Below are 23676 nucleotides of genomic sequence, written 5' to 3'. Positions count from 1 at the left end.
GTTTATAGATATCTTAGACCTTTTGTCCACGATACTACATACATATATATCTGTTCTAAATCATGCGGTCCCGAAGTTGAAGCATTCAGCGTAAAAGATAAATACTAGGAAACCTCTGTTCTTTCAACGAGATTCGTCAATTGACCTGTGCGTTTCTGGTTAACCGATCAAGTTTGACCTCGACCATAAATTATCGTGATTCCATTTGAGCTTTAACCCTGAGGGATTCTGTGTCGTTAATTCTAAGGAAAGGGGAAGGGAATTTAAATGCGAAGATGCTTATAATCTTTATCACTTCTCGTTTTCCCCTTTATGGACTTACAAAAATTGCATCTACTGATTAATTAAATCTTCGGAGACACCACGATCATTCTCCAGTCCGATATTTACCGCGATCCATTCACCGTATAACGGAATAACGGTGTTTTCATCCAATTTTCTCGGAATACTTTATGTTCATAAAAAGATGATATTATCGGGTATTTAAGAAAGATGCAGCGATATGAAAACGAGGAAAACGTTCTGTTGCAAGAAGGTTCCTGTCGTTGCATATATCAACGAGAAAATGAGAGGAGATGGAAAATGAACGATAAGCCGAGCGAAAACAGGCGAGAGAGGAAGAGAGAAGATAAATTGGAAAAGTGGATTGAAATCGAAGCGGAATCGGGTTTTTCGTCGATCCGGCTTGTTACAGTTATAGCGATCGTTAACGTTACAAAGATTATCTAACACCGGTTCGGGCTCGACTCGTTCATCAGTCGCTGTCAGATTTAACTACGTACTACTCGATTTTGCTTCGAGGGCGTAGCCCGGGTTGGCTCTCGTACATCGAAACGAACGCGCGATAAAACGGTTCGATTAAAAGCTGATTTTCCGACTGATTTTGAGCCCGACCAATCTTCCCAGAGGCCCTAAGTACACTGGATGGAAAGGATAGAGGTTCGACTAACGGAAATCAACTTACCTCGAGATGGTTTCGCATTTCGAGTCGGGCATTTTCAATCAATCTTGGCGGGGAACTCGGCCTGATCGTAAAGTTCCCTTTAATGTATCGAGCGTAGAAAGTCTTGGACAGAGATTGCTCCTCCATCGAAACGTTATGTTCGATGTCATAAACAGCGATAAGACCATGCACAGGCTGCTGAACCGTCGACGAATTCGTGGAATTTGATCGTAAAGGAAAATATCCGACGAGCGTCCCAACGTCATCTTTCAAGCTTAATTCACCCTCTCCTTGAGAAGCAGTCGAGCTAGTAATCGGTGAAGAATGGATGGAAACTGCTATCCTCTTAAATGAAACTGGAATTCCAGAGTGGATGGATTAGAAGATGAACTATCTACCGGATAGAGGAAGAAAGGGAACACTGACTGATTCGTGTATAATGATCTGTTTTGTGCAATTTGGGGCGCGATTAACAAGCAAACTAGCTACATTACCAGGGGTTGGGTTTCCTTAAAGTTTGATTCTATTCCATAGACGAATTGTAATTGTTCTTCTATAAAGTGGTCGATATTTGAGTAGTATAAGATCCTATTCTCAGTCTAGCGGATGTTGAAATGCAACTGTAAACATTTTTAATATAGCAAGTGGAATTTTCTAATTAAAATGAAAAAATATCTTGTAAATGCGTAATGTCAGAATATCTAAATATAGAGTCCATTAAAGAAACATAGTAAAAATTTACAGTACTAAGTGCATACGTTATTCTACTTGGCGGATTAAATTCGCGAAACGTTTAATGGAGATGGCATTACGATTAATAGCACGCTTTCAACTATCATATAACCGTTAACCCTGACATGTTTGTTTTACCAGCAAGCGCGCAGTTTCCATCAAATTTGCGAGTATACGTGCTGTAATATTTATCGAAGGGAGTTCCTTTAGCTTCGCTTTACCAAATAACGCTAGCAATAGCACGTGCGAGGAATTTATTATAATCCAACGTGCAACGATCTACAAACGGTTTTCGTTTGTCTTTGATGTCCTCGAAATATCTTTGTTACGAGTGAAACATAAAATAAGCTTATCACAGAAAATACTACGTCGGTTACTAAAACGAAAACAACGAAATATATGCCATTGACTTTAAAGTATAAAATAGTTGAAAACAATGATATTTCACAAGGACAAGATAAATAATAGCATTTTGTAATACATTTTCGTTCGTTTACCTCGGCTCGTCAAGCAAAACTGAAGTCGACAGTGTGTTATTCCATCCAAAATATTTGTCACGACGTCGTTCCATCATCGAGAAGATTCACCATCCAACCTGACTTTCACGAACCATCCATCGATCTGACTGGCTTTCCGTATTTCGGACTTTGACAAACTCCGATGTTATGGACGCTTATTGCACACACGAATTGCTTGACAATGAATTATCCCAATGAATACATATCAGCCGGTCGATCAGCTAACCTGATTATGCTCGTACAACTTCGAACACGTATTTTCTCGAACCACTCGATTCAGTAACACACTTTCGCGATTACTTCGATTTCTCCAACCTACACTTTCCACAGTAAATTAATCGATGTCTTAAAATTTACACACGATTGCTTCAAAAACAAGCAATTCGATTGCTTTGTTATACAATTAGTAATGTAACACAAGTTATACAATTGACGCAAGGGGTCCATGTTTACGACACAACGTACAAACGACGCATTCGCAGTGGCGTTTCATTTCGATAGTTGTAAGAATTAACACGAAACGGCTCTGCGATCGATATTCCGGTCGATGATGCGCGCGCAGCACTGTTTACCAGTTTGATTTGTGATACGCATATCGTGTAGTTCTACGCTCGATTTTACCGTGGCTTTTAGTGTTCCTATTAATGTTGCAAGAATATAAAGGGTTTTTTATGAGATTACCAGGAGTTTGCTATTCATAATTGTTGGATGTGGTAAGTCAAGAGATTCATATTTAAACATTTTGGAATTTAATATTTGAGTGTTCTTTCGAAGCACATTAGTCGCCATATTGCATATAATACTTGCATAAATTTCAATCGATCGTGGTACAATATAATTCTCGCAGAACATATAACGAGTTTGTTTCATAAATACTTTAGAGGTCTTCGACATAGAAAAAGAATACGATTTAGTAAAATAAATAGGAAAGACATTTTCCATTGAATTTAAGCAGAACAATTCTATTGAAATTTAACCTTATACATAATTCTTATAGGTACTAATAGATGCTATTTTATTCGTATTATTCGTTTTATTCGTTTCCGGTTCTATCTAGTGTTTTAATTTATAGTAGTGTCAGTAGAATCTTTGGTGTTTATTGTTTATTTTCCCCGATTTCTTTGATTAATATAAATTAATTTCTATTTGATCGATTTTGTTTCGGGTAATTTCTTTCTGTAATTTAATTTCTTAAAGACATATTACATTACATTTACATTTTAAGAAATGATATAAATAATGGCTTCAAAAGATGAATTTAACAATTTAAGAAATTAGAAATGCTAGTGACAGGTTAACTTGTTTTCCTGGCAAATAGATTAGACAAACTATGGTGCTTCAAATTTTGTCAAACACCTTCAACCTCTTGATCGTCTACATAGAATGTAGAGAATTTCTGAAGTTGAGTTTGATGGCGCGATGTGGTAATTGTCATTCAAATATGAATTGAACGTGACGATATATATACCCGTAAAATTTGGAATAAAGGTAGCCATTTCGACTAGGGATGACATTTATTACGATGGTCGCAGTAGAGGCTCGCCTTTAATCTGTTTCTTTACGATCAGCAAAAGAAACTGCGATTCTTTCGTTCGATATTGAGATATTCGACGTGTCGATATTCGGCTCGATATATATAGTTCATGTAAAGATCGCGAAGGAGCAAAACCAGCTACCTCAAATCTATGGATTTAATTTTACGGGAAGCCGAGAGAAACGCTGAGCCAACATCGTAAAATCTCTGAAAGTATCCTCTTAGCTTGGATTTCTTCGAGCAATCTGTAATTAGATCTGTATCATTTCCAATGGAAATTGTGACGGATGGAAGCCCATATCAATTATACGCTCTCTTTCTCTCTCTCTCTCTCTCTCTCTCTCTCTCTCTCTCTTCCTGTTTACGACATTGAAATATCGAATTAAGCGTGACGCGATAATTGCTCAACCGATGAACGATTACGGTTCTCGAAAATCTAAAATCTTCTGATTCTGGGGAACAATTGCTCGTAATTTCTTATCTTATATTCCTCCTCCTCTACTTCGATATCGCTATATACTGCTCTCCTTATCCTATTATAAAATTGAAGTTTCGTTGTATTTTTCGTCTCTGTTTTTCTTCATTCAATTAAAAATATTTATGAGACAAAGGGAAATTCGTAATTGTTAAGAATTGAAACGTATACAATGGCTACAAAAAATATTTGCACATATCCTTATTTTCCAATGAAACGTTTCTTTTATCAAATTCTACGTTTCATTTTCATAGTATCAAATTTTTCTAGCCATATGAGAGAACTATTAAATGATATGAAATTTATGAACCTGAGATTTTTGAGCCTGACAAATGCAATGATGTGCAAATATAGTTTTTATAGTTACCGTATTTTTGAAAGAGACAAACAAAAGCAATTCCAAGTTGAAAGTGCATGGCTATAAAAGGGATTCGAGACTTTTATTTCTTCAAGAGTGTCTCCACTTACATGTTTCGGCATTCGAAATGCGTGAAGCTTTAGCTGCTTTTATGCTCGCACTGTATTATTTCCATCTAAACTACAATTCAAAGCTAAACGATAGTTATTTGGATAATATCGATTTCGATGTGTCATTTATTAGAGATGCAGTATTTCACATGCATTGGTAATTCGGTTAATCAACCAGTTAGTATGAAAATTACCAGATTTAATATCGTGTCGACACTGGCGATAGTAATGAAAGATCGAATCCTCGGAGACTCGACCGAAAACTGACACTAATTAAATATCGTAGCAGTATTAACTCGTTCAATAAAGAGCCATAACAGTCTCGTGAAGAGGGTGGGTGGGCAGTCCACGGAATACACGCGATACGAACGTAACATCGCGGCCTCTTTTCATTCAATTACGTATAAACTTGTACATTACAAGTGTATTATTGCTATACAAAAGTTGCACCGTTGCAGATGTCGCGCTGTGCCGCGTAGTTAAACAAGACCGGCACAGAAAATACGATTTCGATTAAATTACCTTGTTGACATTGTCTCTCGTTGCTCGCTTATTATCCTCTGATGTGGATTTTGTGTTTGTATTATATTTAACAAATAACGCGACGAGCTTCGTTGGATGATAGAAATTTATCTTCATTTAAAATGACTGAGTTTCTATTTAATTTTGCGTTAAACGTTATTAAATATTCAAAAGAGAATGGAAAATAATATTTTTCATAAATTCAAGGCGTATAGGATATTTGAATATATAGGAGCATACTTGAATGAAAAATTATCGCGTTAGTATTGCACTTGGATCAATGGATTGGTTGTATAGGTCCATGCGTGGACGAACAGTGTAATCAAAGTTGGGATCAATCCGTTGATTTATTTCGACCGGTATAAATATCCGCTTTCCACTCGGTACATTTTCACACCTCTACGCACTGTGTCGCGTCGATAACGAAATACGTCATTTTAACGAGGCCATGCGTCAGAAATATCCCATCAAACCGTCATGAATAATTCCTTTCTTTTGTTCAATCGCGCGTAAACCACCCAATTCCAATTATCCTTCTCTGTGGTCAACAATAAAAACTTCTTTTCTAAAGAGTTTGCTTGACTTACATATTCATACAGATCGTTTCCTTTTTTACTTTTTAAGTAATCACATTGATTTCCATTACCATTTATTACCAAATTACCATTTATATACAACTCGTTCGCTATATACACATGTATGAACACAAGATACTTTCAGTATCAACCATTCTGTTCGAGTGTGGAAATCTGCAGAAAATATTTTCTTCGCTAATGATATTCTTGCTTATGGTATCGCAAGTTATATCTCGCAATATCGTTCTCCATACTTCACACTTTATTCCTTTCTATTCCTTTCCGTTCGTCCTTCATGCTGCCGAACAATTTGTTTCTGTTTCTTCGTAACAAGCAAAGAATCTTCTTGCCCATGTTCAAGCATATACCTGGATCAGACATCGAAGCCAGTTTTCTATTTCTGGGCAAATCCTACACTTTGCTTTCTTGCAACAAATCCCACGCTTCTGTTCTGAATGGCTTCACCTTCTCGTGCCTTACCTTTACGATGATACCCTTCTTCGCTAACGACATTTTCCCAGTATTTTCCCTTTGTCCAGAGATTCGGTGTTGGCAATAGAGTCGACTTGAAACTTCGTTTCTCTCTCTTCGTGCCTCTGATCCAGAAAATCCTTAGTTGGTGGGATGTATACGTGGCCATGTGAGTACGTGCGTGTGCGGCCACGGTTACGTAAACGTGTTTGCAAGGTGAACGTGGGCTAGTCGATGCGAGGAGAGTTATAGTCGCTGGAGAGACTGTTGCTGGGTTCCTTCGGAGCGAATATTTCCGCGGGTCAGGAATACAGATGCCTGGTAAATGGTGAGACAGGAAATGGAGAAGGGAGAAAGGATGACTGAACAAGGAAGAATATAGCGAGTCAACAAGGAACGATCAGGGATGAAGGGAGACGCGATGTGTTTGAAAGCCCTAGGGTGCGAGGAATTGGATTAAAACTCGAAATCGAGTTGTCCTCTTCTTTCGCGTTCAGCCAAATTTACTTTGCAAACATTCCATATCCTCGGTCGGTGCGATACGTCAGTTTTTCGGTCCATCGGAAGATAGGAACATCGTCGTCTATTCTCTTTACCATCCTCGTTGTTTTCTTTTCGTACGTTTATTGTTCTTTTCATTCGCACTGTTTTTATTTTCTTACCACCTACGAACCTTCGCGCGAAACTCTCTATCGAACTGAATCCCTTTAAAAGGCGAATCCGAACTGTTGATAGTAGCGAAGGAAACGAGTTAACGCTTGATATCGTGATTCCATTACGAATGATCGAGACCGATTTTCAAATTTCCCCGATCTTTCCTGATAGTTCAGCCGGACGTTTAATTCCATTCCGAGAGTAACGTTAAGTGCTAGAGGAAATTTGCCGGATCCGCATCGACTCGGCGGTAAATTTCATTTGCGTCTCAATGTCCGTGTCGTACCTTCGTCTTGACTAATTAACGTTGCGTTGATTTCGTTTGGCTCGCTTTCCATCCTCGCCGTTGGATAACTCATTCTACGACATTCTCGAAACCGAATCGAGATATCCTTTGTTCGTCTACTGCCCTCTTAAGGATTCACTTCCTTCCCTTCATTATGTCTCGCTCGTTTCTTTCCAACGTTTCCACCCACTCATCCTTTCCCCTTTGTCCGTTACTTTCTCGTGTTCCTTTGTTGACTGGCCTGTCGATCGTCGAATGGGATGCCTTCGATCCTGTCGTTAGAATCTTTTCCAATAACACGTTTGCTTGCAGCCCCGCGACGGCCAATCTCATTTGCACGTAGGAATTCACATTCATCCGACATTCCAAGCTGCGTTCTTTGCCGATTAGTATTCCGATGCTTTTCACGTTGGCCAGCTCCAATGGGAAACTAGGTTTCTCTCTCTTTCTCCAAAGGATACCGCAAGGGAGAATTAATTAGGAGGCATACGTTTGTCAACACTTTGGCCGTTTATCGATCGTTTATCATAACAAAATTGTATGTCTTTGAAAATGAAGCATACTGAGCGTATCGTAAAGATTAATAAATCTAATTAGATATATTTGCGTTTAATTAACTAAATTTCATAATAAATATAATGGAGTGCTAATACTTTTTGTAACTACTGTAGACATATCAAATAAAGTTCTGTAATGGCATTAACTAATTTTCAAGAGAGATTACGCGGTAGTAAGAAGTACGATATCGTATCGAGGAAAATCTAAATATAATTTTAATTAATTATGAATTTCGTCAGTTACGAATAACCACAGCAGATCGTCGCTAATCCACTCAGAACAGCAGAATAGACCGACATTAATGACCTCGAATCGATACCGATTGTGAGCTCACCGCAAGGTATCCCTTTCAACAGCGATGCTCCTTCCATCTCTAGCAACCGCCTTCTCATCCCACCCCTAAGTCGAGATATACGTGTTCTCAGTTATGTTGCATTGTACTCAAAGTACGCGGGAATCAAGACAAGTGAATCAATCGGGAACCAAACGTAGTCGGTTCACAGCCACGGCTTTCGCGACCCAAATCGTTATTGCTGAGATGATATTGCTCCGTATTCACGGAATAATGGTGCACTGGAGTTCTTGCGTGCCCGATGCCACCTCTTAGATAAAGTTGATTCGAATCTCAGAGAATATCGGGATAGACATAGCTTATTTCGTGGTATCCTAAATAATGGCTTATAGATACCTTAATAAATAATAATGCACGTCTCTAATTAGTTCGGTGGATAATTGAACCGAGCGAATTTCTAAATAAATTTGTGGAGGATGGTTGGTCGTGTGATAGTTTAAATGACGAGATTACTCGATGTTGGAACCGTCAAATATATTTTAAAATAATTATAAATACAGAGTCAACCGTAGATTCGCTAAAGACTGTGTATTGATCACTGATAAAACCGCTCGAGACGGAGACTGAAAAACCGGCCACCTTACGATCGTGTTCGTTTATTTATACTGATCGAGGGGGTACCGATAAGTTTCCATTCGCCTTTGTTTGACACTTACACGTAGCGGCGACATTGTTTTGTCCAGAGTTGGTTTATTATTACATTATGTATATCCTAACGATATTGGTACTCCGAGACAAAACAACAGCGTAGCTCGAATTGTCCTGTAGCTCATGTGCCGCTACAAGTGTACCATAGGGTTTTTCATTAAGGTAGATAATGTTACGAGACACCTATTATTTAAATGAAGTTATACCAGAAATTTGTAGGTTTTAATATGACTGCTGCTTATATTACCTGATTCTTTTAGACATTCTACGGATATAATCGTAAGGATATCGTTCATGGATTGATTGGAAGCAGTATTTATACTTTTTTACTATTCGATCAGCTTAAGGAATGCGTACATCCGGCATTTTGGAAGCTCGTGCCGCGCGTACAGATACCGCGATACACAGGGTAAGTCGAAACTCATTCGGAGGCCAATCGGATTGACGCTCGCTTACGCTCGTGGAAATCGGTCTACTCCACTATCATCACAATGGGTCCAGAGAAATCGAAGTGTGGAATTGCATTCTATTCCAGAGTGGATTCGCACGGACTATCGGAGTATCTTTGCCTTTCCAATTCTCTGATCCTTATATACAGCGCAGTACGAGCGAGTTCGCTACACTTTTTATCATATATTTATTATATTTTCGTCGAGATGAGCTGACTTTTTGTGCGCGAGGTCGTAGAGATTCGGTTGGATTCGTTGACGAGCGTATCTATAGAAAGAAAATTGTTGTTTTGTTGAGAGAACTGAAGGAAAGAACTGAAAATGTTCAAGGTTGCAAGCAATTGGGAATTGATTCAAGATTCAAACGATAAGATTGGAACGGAAAGAAGAATGAAATTTTAAGGAAATCACATGAGATTTTATCGTATTCACTAGCAAATTAATGGTTAAAGTCTTATTTCTTCCATCCTACTCTCGATACCGACGTTGAATGACGATCTAATGGTTGCTCGATGTAACCTCGGCGATGGCTTATCTGAAACTGTCATTAACAACTTTCGAGTATGACTATTGTTTAAAACTCGGCCCCGATATTTCGAAGAAGTTAAGCGGAATTTCGTTGCGCCAAAATTATCAGAAGTTCTGTTAGTTCTGAACTCTGTTATAAGTTATTATAGGAAGCTTTATTTAAACTTTCATAAATCCATGTCTACGTATTGGCGCAAAAGGTTAAAGCACTTTCTCTTTACTAATTAATATTTTTCTTGACAAATTTCTGAATTCTGAATTGTAGCAATACTTACCTGTTCTGGTACTTGAGAGAAACGTAGCAGATCCTTATTCTTCTAAATTCAGTCTAGGAAAAGTAAATAGAAAAAATACAAAATAAATCTAACGCTAGAAATACTAGAATAATTAAACCAATTCGACATTTTTCGTAGAAATTTAATTTTTGAACGTTTGACTGATTTTTTGTAAAATATATGAACAGGAGCTTGTTCCTCATCCTTCATTTTGATTTCTTCGGCTCGAGTTTTATAGTATTTTAATCGTTGGAAATTTTAGTGTTAATTAACAAGATGCAAGAAACGACTATTGTTACTATGATCGTATAAAACAGAAAGAGTAGAGGGTATTAGAAAAGAGAACACGGGTCGATTCGTTTTTCATCTTTCTTTTATAAAACAAAGTCGTAATGTACTGATAGTTCCTTTCGTTTAATGCCAGTATACATCGTAGTACTCGTATTCCTTGACCTTCTTAACGGTTTCACCGACGAACGATCGATCGTTCGAGTCGATCCTCGACGACGATCGATCGAACGGACTCAATCGATAGACCGAACCTCCAGGATTTCTGCAAAAACAGGCATTTCGAGCACAACGGCATAGCGAACGTAGATCGGTAAAGCTGTTTGATACTTCCGTTCATTTTGTATTTTATTTCCACTTGCTCGTTTAATTATTACCCTCTTTGTTACTGTCTTTCCTGTTCTCTCTCCCTTCCCACGTCGTATAAACTAGACTTTCTTTCCTTTCAGACGCTATGAGCAGCTCGTGCTCTGCGAAGTACCTGTTTTCTCGTGCCAGTTTTTGGAGAACGAGTTTTTTACCTTTCGCACTCCGATAGTTTCTAGCAGACCTCTTATTCTCCTTTTATCCTCTCCGGATCTCTCCTTCGCTCTCGGAGAAATTTCGAAGAAATTATTACAATATTTATACTTTATATTATACATACTATAGAATCGCTATAACATCTCGATATACAGTGAAATCAATCTCAACAAGATCGTTCGAACCTTTTTATCTAGATAAAATCCACGTAAACCTGTACATCGTTTGAATATTCGAAAAACTAAGGCGATATCGTATTTTATGTACAACGCAACGATTATCACATAAACAATCATAAAATGATTACAACTGTACAGAAAGTTGCTTCGGTTTTCTCCTTAAAAGACACATTCAATATTATTGCCTCCATTTCACTACTTCTCCTTTTTTGTCACGCTATTCCGAACGAAATATTCTACGATCGTTTGCCAGTTTTCGTTTCTCCTTTCTTTTCTCTTAAACGCTTTTCGACCTACCGACCACGCAAGAGAGAAACCGGCGTCTCTGATATCCGCGATAAGCATTTCCCGGCCAAACGGAGAGGACGAGCAAAAATCGGCGAGCTCCAAACACGAGCAACGCGAGTCTCCTTTTTCTTTTCTTTCTCGTTTCATTGACCACGTCTTATAACGACCTTATCCAATTCGCAACGGAACTCCGGTTCGCGACAAAACAATAGCGAGAGTTCTGTTCTCCCCTGCCCTGTTCTTCCAAACAAGCAAAAGATCAGCATACTGTATCGACACTTTCGGGCTTTTCGACTTTTATCCGTTCGCCTCGCGGATACTTGGCTCGATTATTCGCAGGAGTTTCGTGATCGTAACGCGGCCCAGAACCCGTTCTCGTATCTTCGCCTGTTAAATTTTCAGCAGAAATTTTATTGGCCATTATTTTATTAGTTTACGCGTTCCCTACGAAGCAACAAGTAGCCTACGTTCTTCAAAAATGTAGCGTGCTCGTGTTGTTTCATTTCCATATGCACGAAGAACCGTGAGAACGGGCACGGTTTAATCTCGAACGGAGACGCGTCGAAAATTCCTGTTGGTGTAGAAATTCCGTGAAATTTTCGACCAGAGAGAACGGAACAAAGCGGAAATGTGTCGCGGACGGTCGAAAGTTTCGCTGTAATATTATTATTATTATCGAAGTCGACGAACGTCCGGAGGATGTCGCTTGATTTTTCTCGAGCGCGAATTACAACTTCGTTGTATAAGAACGAACTTCCTTAACGAATAAACTAGATATATACCTTCTTTCTTTCGTGTTTCTCGGCTGTACCACAAACGAATTAAAGAGCACCGTGGACTGGAGTTTCTGTATAAAATCCATTATATTCCTCGGAGCGTTATTGTCTCCCTTTAGAGGGTGGAAAATTGCAATCGAAAACTGGTCCTCTGATTCGATTACACGCTGGCTGGAATTAGTTTCTCCGCCATGTGTTTTTCTTTTTTTTTTTTTTTTTTTTTTTTAATCGTAGCCCAGCGAGATTTTCGATCATCCAACCATATCTCTCTCTCTCTCTCTCTCTCTCTCTCGTCGTTCCCTTTGTTTTCTCTCTTATTCTATGCCTATCTGTGTGCGTGCACGCAATCGGACGAAAGTATTTAAACGTCGAAATGTAATTAACGCGTTTAAACGACGCGTTGTTCGCATGTTTCGCGCGAGAGCGTTACTGTTAAACCGTTTCTGGCTGAAATTCAACCGTATCGCAGTGAGTTACTAAATTAAGGGTGGTAAATGTTTGGCGGACGAGGACACGCGCGATTACGCTTTCGATATCTGCCAGTCCAGTGGAATCGATCGGTTTTTGGTGGCGTCATCTCGAGAGGAACTCGCGTCGAGAACCGGTGATCCGTCAGTGCTCGGCCTCTACCGTTTCCAGAAATCACGCTATATCACTGTGCGCTCTACGTCCGTAACCAATCAGCCGAATACGTAGACGAATACACGTTGAGGAAGGAATGGAAGACTTTTATAGATTAAACTTGACGTAAAACGAATTCTGCGCCTATCGAGACTCTCTCTTCTGTGTTTTTCCTCTTCCTCGTTTTCTTTTATCATTTTTCCGAAACGGAACGATTCTTTTGTTTCTGCGTTTACGCGGTTCGCTTCTCGGTATTCTGCCGGTGTATACAGTGTCTCGTTGTGTACACTTCGTGCGTGCATGACAGTGTATGTTTGTGTAAGAACCCGTGTTTATTTACGCCCGATCGAGAGTATTTCGAGAAATATTTGGAAACTTGGAATTTTAATGGGAGAAGTATTCTAATTAGGAACTTAAATCTCTTCGACAGTTTCTCGCGAGCGATATTACATGGAAACACGGATTTTTACGCAGCGTGTAATAAAAACGGGACATTCTAACGGAAAAATTACGAAGCTACGTTTTTACAGACTCGGCGCACGCTTCTTCAGGCTGAACTTGCTTTTGGTCTGACTTTTGGTGTGGCTTTACGAAATAGGCTGACGTTATTGCTGCGTACAGTCGCGGGATCGTTGTCGAGAATCCACGCGTGCTTTAAGAGAGAAACGAGATGGAATAAAAAGAACGGTACAAAAATTCGATTCAGTCACGTTGAATTATTCGGTTAATTGTGCAGCCTGTTGTATTCTTAGCGGTAAACGCAGCGAGTATCGGATGAACGAGTCGATGGTGTTCCGTTCGAAACGTTACAATTAATCGCTAAACAACGAGTATCGAGATCAATTAGTCGTCGCGTTCACGACGAAAGCTTTGTGTGTTTTTAACTACGAAGATAAATCGCTCTCGCAATCGTACATACATACATAGTTAAAAAATAAAAACGAAAGTCACGCCTGTTCGATATAGGCGATAGGATGATCGATGCCTCTTAGCGTGGATATATAGGGAATTGGAGATTTTGATTTACGTTAGAATCTGGCTCGTGGAGTTCGTGCATTCTCGAATAACGACGAGAAAATCGTTGGTACTGTTTCGTACCCCGTTCTACGCGAATTAGTAGTAGCTTAGAATAGAGCTGGAACGAGGTATCGTTTGCACATCGATCCGAAGCGACATGACCTCGCGTTCAAGCAGAAAGGTCGAAGGGATGACGAGAGATCCGCGAACGAAAGTATTCGTTTAGCGGTGTGATCGGTATTACCATTCTTCGTCTGATTGTTCAAGCATTTTCGGAGTGATCAGTAGATGTTTATTTTATGGCCTTGATAATCGTCGTGACAACTCGTTGATATTCGCAAGTTTCAAATTAAAGATTTAAACCGACGAATTTCAATCGTTCTGATCGCAACGCGTGAAATCCTCGATCCGAAAATCGATGTAAATTCGTAAGTAACAATTCGTAATTGCCACTGTATACGGATCGGATTAAAACGAGCATCGATGGAGCGTGATTAAATATAATGAATATTAACCGGTGGGATAATTGTATCCTGCTTAAAATTTCATTATCTCCGACTGGCAAATTATTAAATTATCTCTTTGACGCCACGTAATCTTGCTTCGGTTGATTTGCACGATTTATTCTCGGACCGAGGCACGCCGAGCGATGTTCATAGAGTAAAGAATAAGAGCGCTGATTCCGTTCATTGTCACGCACCCAAGCTGGTTCGAAGAGCGATCACTACGATGGAAGAAAATTGTTTTTCGATTGCCTCGAGATGTATTCGAACGGCGAATGAAACGCACGTTTCGCGCAGAGGTGGAAACGCCAGCGAATCCTCTCGCTAAAATTTCATATGGAAGTGTCGCGTAGAACGAGGCATTCCGCGTGCTTTCAACGGGCTTTAATATCGTCGCGGTTTATCACCTCGCAATGATCGCCCTTCCGGTTATCTCGGCCACTGACAAGTTCGCGTTTCGTTTAATCGCGTTCTCGCTATTGTCTCTAGATAGAATTTGCAACTGCCCTTTCAAATAGACTACTACAACGCTTTTTCAGATTCTTTTTCTTGTCCTAACGTTTCTTTTTCTCTACGACGATCGATGATAAAGTCGAAGAAAACCGTGTGTTCGCTTATATATAGAAACGTTACTAGATCGAAGAAAAATCGGAACGAACCGGAAACGAGATCCCTTCCGGATATATGGTTTCCTATGCACAATAAAACAATCGTTCGGAAACGACCCGATATCATTCGGCCGTTGTATTATAGTTTCGTGTTCGGTTTTGATCTTGCGTAGGCTGCACTCTCTCTCTCTCGCTCTCTCCGCGACAGACGATCAACGCTATTAGACAGTAGAACTTGTTGCATCGATAATAGTGTCGGCTAACAATGACGGTAATACGATCATAGTAATCTTTAATGATATTAGTAGTCATCCGTAATGTACTCTATGTGTATATTTATATATTATGTATAAGTATGTATACGTATATACAATACAATATGATTTACAATAATTTACGATAATCGATACCATAAATCATCTCTTTTTTCTTTGTCTCTCTCTCTCTCTCTTTCTCTCTCTCTCTCTCTCTCTCTCTCTCTCATCTCCCTCCCTCAAATATCTAATTCCATTTCTGCCACTTTTAATTTATTGGAAACTTAGCCACGCTGAGCCCGGCAAGCGTGGCGATAATTGTCGATTCCAACACACACCTTGAAAGCGTTTTAGTGATATCACAGTGATTTCATTGCTCCAATATTATCGATAGAGATCGTTTCGCGGCGCCCAGCGCGAGATCGTTCGGGTTATTTCGTCGTGTGATTAATCACGAATGAAAAATTTGTTTTTATAATTGTTAGAATATCGGTAGAGCATAGGATAGTGGCGCGGTAGGTGAATAAATCAGCAAATAAATTAATTCGCGATGCCTATGACATTTTAAAGAACGAAACAATGCATCATGCTTCGGAGGCTTTGGTATTAAATGGGAAATTGTTTTTAAGCGGTCCGGTATCACAGTGATAATTGAAATCGTAAATAGAGTAGGTGGGTCTTAAAAAGAGGCACGGAAATGGAAAATGCTCGAATTAATTACGAGCTCGACGGTGTGTGTACGTGTTTGAAAGGCGTGCAGTTATCGTACATTTAACGCGGTGGAATGTCAATTGACTGCGTTTAGTTTGCAGAAATTTTCGAATCAACGTACTATTAATGGTGTATTATCCGGCTGTAATTTTATGAGTTTACAAAAGTTGGAGAGAGGAAAACAACGGGATGAGTAATGAGACTAGGTTATCGGGATAATTAATCCAAGTTTTTAGTCGGTGATTCGAAGAGAAATATACCAGTTCGCCTGGTTTTCCACGGACAAGGATGAATCTCGGAAGTTTGCGTTCTCGTAAGATGAATCTAACGATAAAAGTGTCTGTAAATCTACTGGATGCATCTCGTCGCTCTTGGTGGTCCGTTCGTCGCCGCTTGGATGCCAGAGATATTTTTGGAAAAGTTTGATTGGAATCGGGTAAATAGATTGTTAGCAGCGTTATCAGCGAGGTGGATATAACGAACGATCTCGCTCTACTTCAAAATCTCGAGCAGACAAAGGAGTAGTGCCGCTCGTCGAGTAGAAATAATAATTAAAATAGATCGTTCGATCCCTACGGCAACGCTGGATTATTTAATATGTAAGAATGATCGATGGTAATAAGAATCGAGAATGATAATGGCGATAATAAGAATAATGGTAATCTGTTGATAATAATAAGAATAATATTAGTAACAATATACATATCTGTATACAACGTGTATAAATACAAAGTATCGTGTCTTCGTTAATTTATTATTTTAATCCCGTGACAACGTGTTGCGTGTCGCTTAGGTTCAGAGACGGTACGAGCGTAATATTAATTAGAATGATCGGTTTCTTTTTTTTATTTTAAACATCGTTTAGCTTGCTTCTCTCTTTACACCAGTCCTTCGAGATCGTTCTTCGTCGTTTTCGTTCTTCGTATATCATTCGTTCAAAATCTCCGCACGATTTAGGTCTTTTGCTTCTAACGTTGGTAAATTTCTCTTATGCTTACAGCTTAAGTTAACATCGTGTGTACGTATGGTAAGGTAATTAATTACTGACACACAGAGAGATTCATGGAAAAATTTGGTTTGCAAAAAATTTGGTCGACCGCCTAAGGCAAGATCGCCGCGTACACGTAATTTCATTAACGATATTAATGGTAAACGACAGTACGTTATCGTAATTACTTAGTACGTTGCATTTTACGGATTCACGGTATTTCCCTCTTTTGCAATTTTCATCTTAGCGTTTGCCAACGCCAAGCACACGCCTCTTACATTTTATTATTTAGTCTCATCCGAATCGACTTAATCTTACTATCTTACAAGTAACTCGTTTACAGGAAAATGTCGAATCTCGCTGTCCGAACTTTTGCTTACATCTTATATCGATCTAATTAACTTTGAAACTAACGACGAGGAGAAACGTTCGACGATTCATTTATTCTTTCCTATTGCTGCGTGTGTCTCGATTCCGTGCCACTTTGGCAAAGAGATCGATGATCTTCGGTCGATCTCGCTTTTCGGGGAAACACGGCGAGCGTTCGATGAGGAATTTTCACGGTATCGAATAGAGCAAGGTTTCTGGAGAACAACGAAAAAAAAAAGAAAAAGAAAAAAGACAGGAGAGGAAAAGGCACAAGTTCTCGAGATTGCTCTGTGTCTCTCCAACCTCGACGATTTTCTAGATGGAGATCAGAAACGTGGCCCGAGATCAATAGATCGTGAAAAGAGACGAACGTATTGGATATCAGCGATAACGAGACGAAAGAGCGAAAGAAGGAAAAAGCAGCAGGGAGCCCTGTATCGATGTTTGATCGTCTGAAATATTACCGAGCATCCGACCTCTCGGTTAGAACGTAAATTCCACTCGGTTATGTGTATCCATTTCTGGCTTCCGTTTACGCGTTCGAGAACATAGTATCTTACGACAGCATCTCCAGTCCTTTTATTTCGTGCACGATAAATTCTCAAGGATCCAGCCGACCGTCTAATACAGGATTTCATGTTACAAGGTACGCGTTGTAATATTTCGAGATGGGATTGCACGAGGTTGCGATCGACGCGAAATTGTTCCCCGCGACCGATGGATCTCGGATTATCGAAGGGTGAAACCGAGTCAAGGAAACAAATATCGTAACGAACACATATTCGTTTTTCCAAGGTTTGGTATTTCGTTTAATTTTACATGCTAATATCGGCGCGGAACGCGACTAAGATAGCCAGATAACAAATGCGCATCAGGTTCCTCCAGCCGGTCGAAATCAATTTGTAACAACCATGTCAAAAGTCTTGTCCGCTTTTATTCATAGCTTTCCACGTAAACCGCTCGATAGTTGGCTGTGCAAACGTTGCGTTTGCACCTCGTTGCGGCCGATTCAAATAATCATCAAGGATGCATCAACCTGCGTTGTTTAATGTACGATCGATCCATCAAAACCGTCGATTTCCTAACCCTTTCATAAGCAAAAATCCGGCTGGAAAAACGCATATACGGTATATTATGTGGTACGTGTATCCGTGTGTACACGGTCCATCGATCTCGGCTATGCTAATAATCCGTCGCATGAACGTTGCAATCTTATCAGCGCGCCTCTTATTGGTTCTGTACACTCGAGAGACTGTCTTGTTCGTCTATTCCCCCGACACTTTGCCCCAGTTCACCCTTAATGCGTGGAGCTTGGTCGGAGAGAGACAGAATTAATGCGAGAAAGCCAGACACACGCGTGTATCGCATACTACAGACCACACGTATATACGCTTTATTGATTTATCGTTGTAGCGCGTTGCGTGTCACGTAGATGCGTGCACACGTGACATATGTACAGCCTGGCTATAAAGGGGTTGCGGCTAATTCGTAAATTAGTTTGAAACGCGCGCTAGGGATAAATGTTACGTGGAAAGCATTTCATTCTTGAAATTATCTTTTATTTGGAACATCGCGCGTGATTTTCTTGGAAATTTTTAGTTTGTACGCTGTAGCTATCGGTAACTAGGGTATAATATTGAACCTATGCCGAGATGAAAGAAATGAAAGGTATAGGAAAGATATCTCTGATTTTGAACTGTTCGTTTTATACACTGAACTACAGAACTTTTAAAAATTGGAACTTGAAAGATATTTTTGATAAAAAAATATACATACTGAAAATAGAAAGAGCTGAAGTGTAAAACTTGCATCAGCGGAATCGAAATGAAACAAAATGAAAGCTTTCATTCGTATATTGCACGAAATATCATTAAAATGTGCATCGTCGCAATCTATGAAAAAAATATGAATTCTTAATTTTGGTAATTTTCACATATGGTATTTTCACTCCAAATATTTTCGATATTACGTCGATCGACGAATGAACTGGTCGATTTGAATAGGAATCGTTTTCTAAAACACATTTTCCGCTGTTGAACAGAAATGTTATTCTGAAAGTTGTAAAAGACCGATTGGAAGCAAAGAGAGTTCGGTGCAGGTGTGTCGGTTATGTGAAACGTATGCTGGCTCTTAACTCTTAATCCCCGACCAAAAATAGTCGGATTTCGATCCTCGGTCTCGGTACAGAAGCCCGAAAGTAATTTTTTATTCGAGTTTCTCGCGGTCAGACTGCGGGGATGATCTTTAATCTGCGAAATAGAGAGACCAGATTGAATGCTATCGGTGGAAATTGTTTTTCGAAATTTGTTCCGATGGATGGGCCACTTTCGATTTACGAGCAACGTTTTTGCCGCTCTTTGATTTGTTTCGATTCGTTGCTAGACAGATAGGCGTGCCAACATTTCTCAATACAGATTCGCGTAAAATATTTCACATAACTTGAACATCTTGTCGTTTCCTGCGATTTCAATTCTGAAAAATATCCTTAAATAAGTTCATAAGTATTAGGACGTCTCTTGGAACTGGATAACAGTTGTTGATATAATCAGAGATTTTAGTAATTTTCCAATCGTTCCTGAGGTTTATCTTATTTTTGGTGAATGTCCCGATACCTGTAAATCGTATTTATGAATACGAATACAACTTTCTCTTTCGATAGAAATTACATAGCAAATCTAATCGATAGAAAGAAAGAGTTAGAAAAATATCGCGTACACCGGTGGCGCGCAGCTATCGATTAAGTAAAACTGGCGTGCGCTCGGATAAAAGGGGGTGGTAAGTTTCGAACCGGTTTGATCGGTTTTGAGAGCGGATTCGGTGCCTCGGTGAGGTTGGCAAGCGTTAAATTATAAAGCAGCTGATCGCGAATTGGCACCCCGGTGCGCAAACATTGCGTAAAGCCGCATAATAATTGAAACCGCATAGGGTTCTATGTTGGCTTCGCGCGTCACCAATAAACAAATAAAGCTGTGCATTCATCTTTAATCGCGGTTTCACCAGGGTGTAGCGTAATCAAATTTAATATTTCAAGCCGAACAAACAGAAATTTGACATTGCAAGCATTACATCCTACTTTTTATCCTTGCTGTCGTGCGAATTCTATTCCCATTGACCGTACGTCGTACAAAGCGATCGTTTCCCCGTATCTCCTCTCTCTTCCCTTGCATCTCCGTTCTTCTTTCATTTGATTTTTAAACTCGAGAAACTTCTACGTTTTTTTTATAATAATACGTATCGTTACGTTTTCAGCATCCTTACCGTTTATTTAAATCGATAGAATTCGAAAAAACTGTCGTGATTAAACGATTACACGATTAAACCGTAGCCGTGTATCGATCCTATTGATAAAACGATGTATACCTATTTAATAGGAAACACGCTCCTTTCGTTTTAGCTTTTTTTTCGTTTTATTTGTCCGATAACGATCATTCCGATCACGTCTCTCGTGAATTTGTGCTCGCTTCGAGATCTTCGTCCTTCCTGCGATCGTGTGCCGATGTGCGTATATAATATCGTAGAACAGTTACGTATTATTACACGCGCAACGTATGCCACAGCCCGTTCCGAAAGTTTTCGTTCCACGTCGTGCGAAACATGGTAGCGAAGCATCAGAACTCTCAGTTTCCCTTCCCTTCGTTTTCCGTCTATTTTTCTCTTTCAATTTTCGACACACTGCTATTTTGCCTTCCTAGAAGAAACTTTGTATTCGGTAGCTCGTGCTTCGGAAAATTTTCCATCTCTTACACTGCTCACGAATCGAATAGCAGGTAATTTCGAAACGAAATCAAGCGAACATGCAAGGTGTTCCTTTCTTAGTCACCTACGTGAATATCAAAGAACAGAAACTTTCCGGACGAGCCGCTCGCGACGGCCATATTATATACACACATACACGTATGCTATACATATCTACATTCACGTACATCGATAGTAAGTGGATTGTCGCGATTTTTAATTTACAATCGGACCGTGTGCCGTCTGTCCAAGGAACTCGGAGAAGGAAGAATGCCGCAGGTACACCCCCGTCCCCGCCCAATTTTCTTCCATTCTGACGAAGAACGATGACGAGGTGGCTTCGACGAAAAGATCCGATTCCTCGGAGGCGGGATACAGAGAACCCACGAATCGTGTCGCGATCATCGCGACCAATAATTCGTCTCTGTCGAGCAAAAAAGAAAACGTCTCTGACACTTTTCACGCGTTCCTCCCTTCGATATAATTAGTTTAAAATCACGATGCAGCCGTAGTTCTCGAATCTGTATCGTTGGCTGTCGCGAAGTTCCATCTGTCTTCTTTGGTGTCATGTTGAATCGACAACCAGTCGGAAGTTGTATCCGATCGAGGGAGAGGCAGCAGCTGTTGCTGAAACACACCGATAGTTCACGACATCTCGTAGAGTGTAGAGGATTCATGGCCATCACTGGCAAAACGGGCTATCGAATTTGTCAACTTTCTCATGATTTCTTCCCGGAAAATTGTTATCCTCGAACTGCATGGACGAGGAAATTCTCGGTGCGCCCGTCTCCGAGGCCACATTAGACACGAACCGAGTTTAGAATTTCACCGAGTTTACATTCCAAAGGAAGCGTCCCGCGAGAGTTTTTACAGTCGCATCCGAATTTCCCAAGACTCTTGCGCATAAACACCTTCGTCGTGTCGTTCTCCTAACTTATCGCAGTAAAGATATCTGTTCAAGCGTTCTTGTCCGATCCTTCCATCGATGTTCCACTTCGCAAAGGCGATGTATTCGCCGATCGATTTTCATTCGTGTTACCTGGATCCCGTTCGAGAACGTTCGTCCAGGGACGACGGGATTATTTGAACAGTATCCTGCGAAACGCGCGCCGGAAATCCTTGTTGAAGACGGTGTAAATGAAGGGGTTCAGGGCAGAGTTCATGTAGCCGAGCCAGAACGCGATCACGAACGCCTGCGTGGGTATTTCGACGTGAGGGAACAAAGGTTTCGCGATGTAAAGGACGAAGAATGGCAGCCAGCAGGCGATAAAGCTGCCCATGATGAAACCGAGTATCAGAGTGGCTCGTTTCTCTTTTTTTCTCGCCAGTCTCCTCTTCTCTCTCTCCGGGTCCCGCGGTTTCGACGATTTTGACTCTACGCCCGAGTCATCTTTGCCAGACGTGCGTCCTCCGTCCCCGTGCTCTCTTCTGAGCTTGCCCAGATTCCTACGACCGAAGATGGGCTGGCAGAGACGAAGCTTTAAAGGCTTCACCACGGCACACCTGGATACAACGCCGCTGTCCGACGACGACGGGTCGAACTCTGACACCATGTCGACGTCGATGCCGACGCTAGGCGCCCTGCATCGCGATGGCACGCTCGATTGGCCGTCGCCGTTTACTGACAGCGTTGCCTTCAGGTTGCTCTTCTGCACCGGGACTGGGATCGTCACCTGTCCAACAGATTTGTACAGCGTTTTAATCGTCGTTATTTGAAAAGGATCGTTTCAACGATAATTTAAACGATAAATGATGTAATGAAAACTCTGAGGTAAATATAAACAAGTGTTTGTAACATCGTCGCTTCTCTATACTTTTCAATTCGTGTAGTTGATCAATGTGGTTTCTAAACCGCCTAAATAGCCATTACCAATCTAAGCTATTCCAATGCATAGTTTTACAATATGCACCTTACTGGTACAAGAAGCTTCCGACGATACCAACTGTTTCGTATTTATAAACAACAGAATAAAGTAAAGATTCTGAGAAACGGACATGTATAGGATAGATTCGATCTCGGTACTGGAACGATAAAGAACTGTGCTCTTCGATTCGCGGGATTTTTATTCGATTCTGTTTGCACCGTGGAAGAGTCGTGCGAGAAAATCCAACAGCGAATTTCTACATTCGGCGATTTACTAGTTTCTCTTTTATGCGTTGTAGCAGTGTACGAGATCTCGAGAAACGCGTCGCTGTATCGCCAAACGGGATGTATTCAGATCCCAGACCACAAAACTGAAGTTATTGGGTAAGTGCATCCGGGATACGAGCGTGGAGACAGGTGTCTTGCGCGTCTCGTGTCGTTCGAGATCGGAGAATCTGCTACACATTTAGAAAAAGACGTTCAGAAAAGATGTTTGACGTTCTGCCTCCGAGTGGATGAGGAAAATTCACGAAAAATAAGAGACGAGTTCTGGCGGGAGGGGGGTCGAATTTGAATACGTTTGAACAAGCTGATAACATAGATTTCTTCGTATTCCAACGTAACAGAGGATAATGTTTGCTCCGAATTCGAGCATGTACGTTCAAGCACTTGTAGAATATGAAACACGTGCTCGTATTTCTAGCGTGATAGATGGTCTGACTTGGGACGAATCGTGGAAAAGAATAACATTGTTAAACGTACCAAATGGTCTGTTATCTATCAATTCTTCAACAGGGGGCATATTTTAGGAGAAAGAATATTTTCATCGCAAGTACCTTTCCATACAATTCCATATAAGCAATGCTATCCTTGCCTCATATTTCATGAAGCTACTTTGGGAAATTTGATACGTCGAATTCACGAATAGTAAGCTGTGCGTACTTTTTTGTATGTTATCGTTCAAA

General features: G+C 40.3%; 2 protein-coding genes and 1 long non-coding RNA gene across 4 annotated transcripts in view; 1 reads left to right on the top strand and 2 right to left on the bottom strand.

Annotated features, from left to right (window-relative positions):
* The window catches only part of LOC126924430 (uncharacterized), a 54698-nt gene extending 52016 nt beyond the window's left edge, over nucleotides 1-2682 (bottom strand). Inside the window, exons 1-2 of one of the 2 annotated variants that reach the window (XR_007713514.1) lie at nucleotides 2173-2682; nucleotides 965-1299 (exon numbers count right to left, since the gene is read on the bottom strand). This is a non-coding gene — a long non-coding RNA (uncharacterized LOC126924430). The remainder of the gene's footprint in view (nucleotides 1-964; nucleotides 1300-2172) is intronic. The other variant, XR_007713515.1, reaches the window with a different exon arrangement.
* A 90-nt stretch (nucleotides 2683-2772) lies between these two features.
* Nucleotides 2773-23676, top strand: part of LOC126924390 (putative aminopeptidase W07G4.4) — a 213603-nt gene continuing 192699 nt past the window's right edge. The window contains exon 1 of the mRNA XM_050738820.1: nucleotides 2773-2906. The gene's annotated coding sequence lies outside the window, so the exon portion shown is untranslated. The remainder of the gene's footprint in view (nucleotides 2907-23676) is intronic.
* The window catches only part of LOC126924393 (alpha-2B adrenergic receptor-like), a 127378-nt gene continuing 114045 nt past the window's right edge, over nucleotides 10344-23676 (bottom strand). The window contains exon 3 of the mRNA XM_050738827.1: nucleotides 10344-22520. Coding sequence (XP_050594784.1) covers nucleotides 21927-22520 — 594 coding nt within the window. The 3' untranslated portion in view covers nucleotides 10344-21926. The remainder of the gene's footprint in view (nucleotides 22521-23676) is intronic.

This window comes from Bombus affinis, chromosome 14 (assembly GCF_024516045.1).
Source record: "Bombus affinis isolate iyBomAffi1 chromosome 14, iyBomAffi1.2, whole genome shotgun sequence".
In the NCBI taxonomy this organism is placed as follows: Eukaryota; Metazoa; Arthropoda; class Insecta; order Hymenoptera; family Apidae; genus Bombus; species Bombus affinis.
Note: the sequence above shows the minus strand (reverse complement) of the source record. Positions and strands in the feature narration are given on the sequence as shown.